At 43.7% G+C, this 7,935-nt stretch overlaps 1 protein-coding gene across 1 annotated transcript; it reads left to right on the forward strand.

The window, feature by feature from the left end:
• Positions 1-834: 834 nt before the first annotated feature.
• Positions 835-7,531, forward strand: LOC124045145 (zinc finger protein 64-like). The gene is made up of 6 exons (XM_046364388.1): positions 835-1,066; positions 1,379-1,540; positions 1,738-1,881; positions 2,159-2,221; positions 2,352-2,603; positions 4,430-7,531. The coding sequence occupies exons 1-6, from the start codon at positions 1,045-1,047 to the stop codon at positions 5,968-5,970; spliced, it is 2,184 nt and encodes a 727-aa protein (XP_046220344.1). The 5' UTR covers positions 835-1,044; the 3' UTR covers positions 5,971-7,531.
• The last annotated feature ends 404 nt before the right edge of the window (positions 7,532-7,935 follow it).

Below are 7,935 nucleotides of genomic sequence, written 5' to 3' on the forward strand. Positions count from 1 at the left end.
GATGACATTTCACTTTTAAATTGTTCTTTGATTGACTTTACCTGTGTCACCTTTGACCTGTGTTAGTTATTCGAGTCAACTGATAGAGGCAAAAAGAGACATTTGCAGAGATACTGGATATAATGATGAGATGCCTATGACTTCGCCCCTAACATTCTCCTGCTTATTCCTCTCTTTGGATTTGTGGATACATTTGTATTTCGGAAGGCATGGCCAGCCGTTGAGAAGTGCTTATTGAAGATTTCGATAATCATGGATTTATCGGTGGAGACCGTGTTTCCTAGCCTCAGTGCAGTGGGCAGCTGGGAGGATACATATCATACTTTAAAAAAATGTTTATGTCAACAGCGTGTATTCAACGGTGAGTGAGATGCTGCGCTAGCCTCTAGAATAAATAGAAAGTGTTTTTTACTCAAAGTTGCCAGGATGTCACATGCATCACACTTATATCAGTACACTCGTAACAACCTAAGCATTATGAAACTTCTATTATATCAAATAAGTTGTATCAAAATAGCAATACACTCATTGCCCCCATACAATTACTCATAATTAGCTTAACAATTCATTTTGGGAGCTAAACCCTCTCGCTTCACCTCTTTCTCTCTGACATTTGTTTGTTTGTCCTATTTTTGTTTGCATTTTTTTTTTTTTTTTACAAAGCACTTCAAAGATTTTGGATTTCATAAGAATGAGGCCCTTGGTTACGAGTCAAGTATGTGGCGGATGCTGGGAACTGAGACCACCGAGTCATTAGATGGCAGTAATGCGCTCAAATGAAAATGAAAAAATAAATTCCCCTGGAGGAAAAGTGTGTACTGCCGAAAAGTGAAGGGCGCCTGTCGTAAAATGGTTGCAACAATGTTGGCAGTAGAGAGTTCAGAGCTAAAAGTCAGTAAATAAGAAAGTTTTGTTATTTCAAAGGCGCTTGTTGTATTGTATACTTATGTTGAATGGATTCGATTCGAGGCGCCTGTCCCAAGTCGGTTGCCTACGTTAGGGGAGCCCTAAACTGAATTGATATCCAGCTATATTAGCGTTAAAATGGCATCATTCAACGGAGGGGGTAAGACAACTCATAACAAATGTTCAAAACAAAGTCCACTTGGTAGTCAAATTATTCATTTAAATATGTGTGCTACAAAAAAAAGATCCAATGGCTTTAGTATCATCTAGCAGTCTGTTGTTAAGCAATTATATGAAAATATGGCTAGCTATGTTTACAAGTTGCAAAGTAGGCCTACATTCAAATAGTCCTTACTCAAAGGTAGGATTAGTCTTGGTATTGCAGGGTAGGCATGGTTGTCAATGGTTGTCAATAATCACAATGTTCTTGAATAAAAACTGGGTTTTATCCCATTTTCCCCCTCATCAACAGGAGGGAACCATGTACTTGTGGAGGTGAGCCCAGATATCCACATCTGTGGCTTCTGTAAGCAGCAGTACAATAACTTTGAGGTCTTTCTGGCCCACAAGCAAAATGGCTGCCATATACCCTCCTCTAACATATCAGCATCTAACTCCGCACCCACTCTTACAGGTAAGACCATAAGATGGTCTCTCTCTACACGGTCTTGTTTGAACATGCTACCCCAGACTCCTTTAATATACAGTTGGAACAATGAATAGTCTATATGTTTTCAAGTTTAAAAAATGAGTCCTTTGTTATTTGGGAACTCTGTTGTCTGGAAATGTATCCTTTACAGTCAGAATATCCCCCCCCCCCTTTCCCCCCAGATTCCAGCACAGAGTTTTTTGAGGAAGCCTACCAGACGTGTGTTATGAGAGGTGTCAAAAAGATCCTGACCAAAGCCCCCAAAACACCTTCCAAAAAAATAAAACCTGCCCTGACTTCAAAGAGACGCAGCTGCTGTTTCTCAGGTTGGTAGCTCACTCTTTCCTCATTTATAACTCTTCTGACACATTCCTTCCATACTGCTGCTAGAGAGGAAGCACATTATCTGCTGGTCAGTTGCAACCAATTAGTTATTTTCTGGGTCACAGTTACTTTAAAAAACTTTTTTTTTTTTTATAGCTACACAACTTAATACTACAGTGAAGTGGCCTTGAAATGTGGGTGAAACAACACTATTATATTCAGGCTGCATGAATCAATCAATTGTCTAATCAAATGCATCATTTATTCCTTTGCCCCTAGGTTGCTCTTTCAAGACACAGTACGGTCAAAAAGACATGGAGCGGCATCTCAAAACGCATACTGGTATGTAACAAAACCAGTATTATTAGATCATAATTCAAATTGGATTTATGCTCATCCTACTATGTATTGCAAGACTTGACATAAATGTATCCTCCAATCCACCTGTGTGTGTGCGCTTGTGTGTGTCCAGGTGAGAAGCCGTTTGAATGTGAGCTGTGCCAAAAGCGGTTCAGCCGGAGGGACAAGCTGAACATGCACCTCCGATCCCACACGGGAGAGAAGCCTCACAAGTGCAAGTACTGTCTCTACGCTGCGGCCGACAGCAGCAGTCTGAAGAAACACCTCCGTATCCACTATGACGAGAGGCCCTTCAAGTGCCAAATCTGCCCTTACGCCAGCCGCAACTCCAGCCAGCTCACCGTGCACCTCCGCTCACACACTGGTGGGTCTGCTTTCCCTTCACTAATGGGATTGATTAGTACACCGAAGCATGGAATTGGTGTACACACGTTACAGTGGGGGAAAAATGTATTTAGTCAGCCTCCAATTGTGCAAGTTCTCCCACTTAAAAAGATGAGGCCTGTAATTTATCATAGGTACACTTCAACTATGACAGACAAAATGAGAAAAAAAATCCAGAAAATCACATTGTAGGATTTTTTATTAATTTATTTGCAAATTATGGTGGAAAATAAGTATTTGGTCAATATAAAAGTGTCTCAATACTTTGTTATATACCCTTTGTTGGCAATGACAGAGGTCAAACGTTTTCTGTCTTCACAAGGTTTCACAAGTCTTCACAAGGTTTTCACACACTGTTGCTGGTATTTTGGCCCATTCCTCCATGCAGATCTCCTCTAGAGCAGTGATGTGTTGGGGCTGTTGCTGGGCAACACAGACTTTCAACTCCCAAAGATTTTCTATGGGGTTGAGATCTGGAGACTGGCTAGGCCACTCCAGGACCTTGAAATGCCTCTTACGAAGCCCCTCCTTCGTTGCCCGGGCGGGGGGTTTGGGATCATTGTCATGCTGAAAGACCCAGCCATGTTTCATCTTCAATGCCCTTGCTGATTGAATGAGGTTTTCACTCAAAATCTCACGATACATGGCCCCATTCATTCTTTCCTTTACACGGATCAGTCGTCCTGGTCCCTTTGCAGAAAAACAGCCCCAAAGCATGATGTTTCCACCGCTATGCTTCACAGTAGGTATGGTGTTCTTTGGATCCAACTCAGCATTCTTTGTCCTCCAAACGTGACGAGTTGAGTTTTTACCAAAAAGTTATATTTTGGTTTCATCTGACCATATGACATTCTCCCAGTCTTCTTCTCGATCATCCCAATGCTCTCTAGCAAACTTCAGACGGGCCTGGACATGTACTGGCTTAAGCAGGGGGACACGTCTGTCATTGTAGGATTTGAATCCCTGGCGGCGTAGTGTGTTACTGATGGTAGGCTTTGTTACTTTGGTCCCAGCTCTCTGCAGGTCATTCACTAGGTCCCCCCCATGTGGTTCTGTGATTTTTGCTCACCGTTCTTGTGATCATTTTGCGTGGAGCCCCAGATCTAGGGAGATTATCAGTGGTCTTGTATGTCTTCCATTTCCTAATAATTGCTCCCACAGTTGATTTATTCAAACCAAGCTGCTTACCTATTGCAGATTCAGTCTTCCCAGCCTGGTGCAGGTCTACAATTATGTTTCTGGTGTCCTTTGACAGCTCTTTGGTCTTGGCCATAGTGGAGTTTGGAGTGACTGTTTGAGGTTGTGGACAGGTGTCTTTTATACTGATAACAAGTTCAAACAGGTGCCATTAATACAGGTAACGAGTGGAGGACAGAGGAGCCTCTTAAAGAAGAAGTTACAGGTCTGTGAGAGCCAGAAGTCTTGCTTGTTTGTAGGTGACCAAAACTTATTTTCCACCATAATTTGCAAATTCATTAAAAATCCTACAATGTGATTTTCTGTTTTTTTCTCATTTTGTCTGTCATAGTTGAAGTGTACCTATGATGAAAATTACAGGCCTCATCTTTTTAAGTGAGAGAACTTGCACAATTGGTGGCTGACTAAATACTTTTTTGACCCACTGTCTGGTTCTGAAATCTGGCTATTAAATGGTCTACATTGTTTCGCATTCATTTGGGATTTAAATATGGGACATGGCCTCATTTCGGTATAAGACCACTTAACTTCTGAATAGTCTGGCAAACGTACGTTTCGAGTCAAGTTGTTGTTGGGTGTTCTATAAAGATATATATTCCTCTACTTTAGGGGATGCACCTTTCCAGTGCACTCAGTGTGAAGCAAAGTTCAAGATCAACTCTGACCTGAAGAGGCACATCCGCATCCACTCGGGTGAGAAGCCTTATAAGTGTGACTTCTGTGAGTACCGCTGTGCCATGAAGGGCAACCTGAAATCTCACGTCCAGATAAAACATGGCACGTCCAACTCTTTTCCCTGCCCTGACTGTGACTTCCAGTGCACCAACAAGACAGCCCTGCGGCAGCACTCGCGAGAGCACCAGCCCACTCAACCCATCCAGTGCTCCAAGTGCATCTACTCCTGCTCCAGCAAGGGGGCGCTCAAGGTCCATGAGCGGATCCACTCTGAAGAGCGACCCTTCAAATGTGACTTCTGCAGTTTCGCCACCAAGCAGCGCAGCAACCTGGTCATCCACAAGAAGAAGTGTCATGCGGACAAACCTGAGAAGGGGGCAAGTGTTGGTGGGAAAGGAGGCAAAGCCAGTGTCGGTAATGGAGAGGATCCTGCCAAGCCTGTGAGCTCCCGGTACCGGGCCAAGCTGGATGCAACGCGGGCCTTCCGCTGTGACCTGTGCGAGGCATCATTTGTGAGGGAGGACTCTCTGCGCAGCCACAGGAAGCAGCACCGGGAATCAGGCTCTGAACAGACTCTTTCCTTGACGCTCCAGCCCATTACCTCCCAGCCCAGTAGTGTGACTGTGTGCCCTTTACCCAGGCAGGACACCACCCAGCTCCCCCTCCACCATGTCCCCCTAGCTCCCCTGGCCCCCTACAGCAGTTCCCAGCTTAAGATCATAGTATCCCACCCGTTGGGTCAGGAGGGCTCCTTCCATCCCCTGCAGGCTGGGGTGGGTGTGGACATTGGGCAGCACCAGCATCACACCAAGGGTTCCTCTGCCATCCTCTTGAGCCCAGAGAGTCAGGACATGGTGGTCAACTCCATGATCCAGCAGGTCAACCTGAGCCTCACGCCCATGCAGCATATAGGAGGTCCAACAGACGGCGCTGGTCTGGAGCCTGGGACGGTCCTGCTGACACACCTCTCCTCAGAGGATAGCAGTAACCCTCTGCACCAGGCCCTACTGCAGACAGCCATTACCTCCCAGGTCTCTTCAGCAGCCCACAGCACACAGGCCTTCATCACCACCTGCTCAGACCTGGAGGGCTTTAACGCTCTTATCCAGGAGGGGGGCACCGAGGTTACTGTGGTGACGGAGGGAGGGAACCACGGTAACCTAGTCGCCACGGCCACCTCCATGTTCCCGCCCTCGGACATGATGTGTAGCGAAGGTGGCCCTTCGGAAGACTTGGCCAAGCAGGCACATGTAACAGTGTTGCACGGGGTTGGGGACAATAGCATTATCACCTGTGAGGAGGACAGTAGTCTCATTGTCCCTAGCATCAGTTTAGGCAGCCAGGGAGTGGTCATCCACAGCTTGCCACTGGTGGTGACTGCCCAGAACCAGCCTGTTCTAGAACAACTCTCAGTCTCTACACAGAACCTCTATTCAGTGTCGGACACACACAACATGGACGGCCTCCAAGACTGACTAGATCACCATTACTGAAGGTCAACAGGTCAAATAGATATTTATAACAAATGGTGAGAGGGCAGCTAATGTTCCGTTACAGAGTGATGACTCTTGACTTATGTCATGCTTAGATTAATTTATTTGTTAATCATAAATTCCGGCTTGAATGAAGTATGTTTGGTACAACCTAGTCAATATCGGATTATTTTAATCTTTGACGTGTTCCCCAATCATGAACTTTCCAATTCCGATGAACACAAAGGCGATGCATTGCTTAAAGTGTCATGAAACTGGGCATTTCAGAAAAACAAATTAAAACAATATCTGCTTGTGTTTCTGTGCTACTGTCGTATTTTGAAATACTTGAAATGTATTGTACTTGGTGTTTGTTTCTGCTTTACTAACCTGTCATTGACCATGAAAGAGTATAAATACATTAAAGTTAAAAATTGATAACTTATATCAAAAAACCTAGACAGAAAATACATTCTATGCTTTCCAGTTACCTATTATTTATGTCAATAGATGTTCCTAGTGTCCACAAGCTATTTGCTTAACGTTCTTTGTATTTATACGGAATTGCAGCCTTTCATGGCTTTAGCAAAGAGTCATGGGAAACAATGTACATTTCAATTTGGTATTGGTACAATGCTGTGTCAATTCACCTGATAAAGAATGATCTATGTGCCTCAATTTCCGAATGAGGTCTTCCTCCTGTATGTTATATTGCAGGTTTGATTCATCATTGAAAATATGTCAAGGTACTTATGTTTTCAAAGCACAAACTACTAACTACAATAGTCAATAGACATTTGATTGAATGCCTCTTCTGCTTGTTGTTTGCTATTATCCTCTTGGAGCCAGTTTGACATTCAGCCTTCAAGTCCTTAGTGTTCGCAGGGAAGTGAAGGCTGCGCTGGAAAAGGGCTGCGTCCCATTACTGCTCCGTATTTCCCACGTAGTGCACTACTTTTGACCAGGAACCATAGGGCTCAGGTCAAAAGTACTGCACCCTATAGGGGACAGGGTGCCATTTGGGACGTTACCAAGGAGTCTCTCTGGCACAGTTGACCATTGATTTTTCTTTCAGCACTAATGGCTTTAGAAACTCAACTGTGACCCCTCTGCTTTCTCTGGCTGTGGATGGGCACAATCTGAGCAAATCATTCGCTGGCTGATGCTCCGACTGCTCTTCCAACGAGGATGGGGAGATCTCAAGAGTCATGGAATATGTGGAATGTCACTTTGTGATTCTGTAGAATGGAAATAATTGTACCTTTTTGAAGGATCTAGAGATCGATAGAGGGTGCATGTAGTATCTGTGAAGTCCCAGTCTTTGTAGAACGTACTGTGGTTATTTATTGAGATCTATATGATTTCTCATGTAAACATACATGTTTTTACAGTTGTATGTATGCTTATTTTAACCATTCTATATTCAGACATCTCGCCATTTCAGTGAAGCCTGGGTGTCCGAGGCTACCAGCCATTTGATATAAGGCTCCAGCATCTCTAGCGCTTTGGTGTAATGTCCCTAGATTGCCTTTTGGGGTCAGTAAGTATCCAACATTAAAATCATCCTCCTGAACTATTGATCTGAACCAATGCCTCTTTTTTTCCCCCCACATCTATAAACATTTTATGTCTGTCTATTTTCATCCCTGTAAATGTTTGATCTTATTAGGTATTATACTAAATGTAATTTGTGTTATGACTATATGAGTGATAATCAGACAGCAACATAATGCACCCTAGTGTGTATCTTTTTTTACTTTTTATAATGTGGGGTTAATTATCTCATTTAAGATATTTTTACGTGGTGTTTTATTACTAGAGTCCATTGGTTGAAGCCATAATTGCTGAGGCCTTGTAAAATTCTATTATGCATTAGGGTGACTGGCTGCTATGTGGGCAAAGTGTTTTTAAAACTAGAATTGTTCTCTTATGCATCTCTTTGATCTATTATCAGGCAGAGACTTCCAG

The sequence above is a fragment of the Oncorhynchus gorbuscha genome, linkage group LG10, assembly GCF_021184085.1.
Source record: "Oncorhynchus gorbuscha isolate QuinsamMale2020 ecotype Even-year linkage group LG10, OgorEven_v1.0, whole genome shotgun sequence".
Classification (NCBI taxonomy): Eukaryota; Metazoa; Chordata; class Actinopteri; order Salmoniformes; family Salmonidae; genus Oncorhynchus; species Oncorhynchus gorbuscha.

What these genes read in the sequence shown, in the direction of transcription:
- LOC124045145 (XM_046364388.1), top strand. Translation starts at nt 1,045, where the DNA reads ATGGCATCATTCAACGGAGGGG. An exon ending in GGCATCATTCAACGGAGGGG is followed by an intron (nt 1,067 to 1,378) that starts GTAAGACAACTC and finishes CCTCATCAACAG; the next exon opens with GAGGGAACCATGTACTTGTG. An exon ending in ACGCAGCTGCTGTTTCTCAG is followed by an intron (nt 1,882 to 2,158) that starts GTTGGTAGCTCA and finishes CTTTGCCCCTAG; the next exon opens with GTTGCTCTTTCAAGACACAG.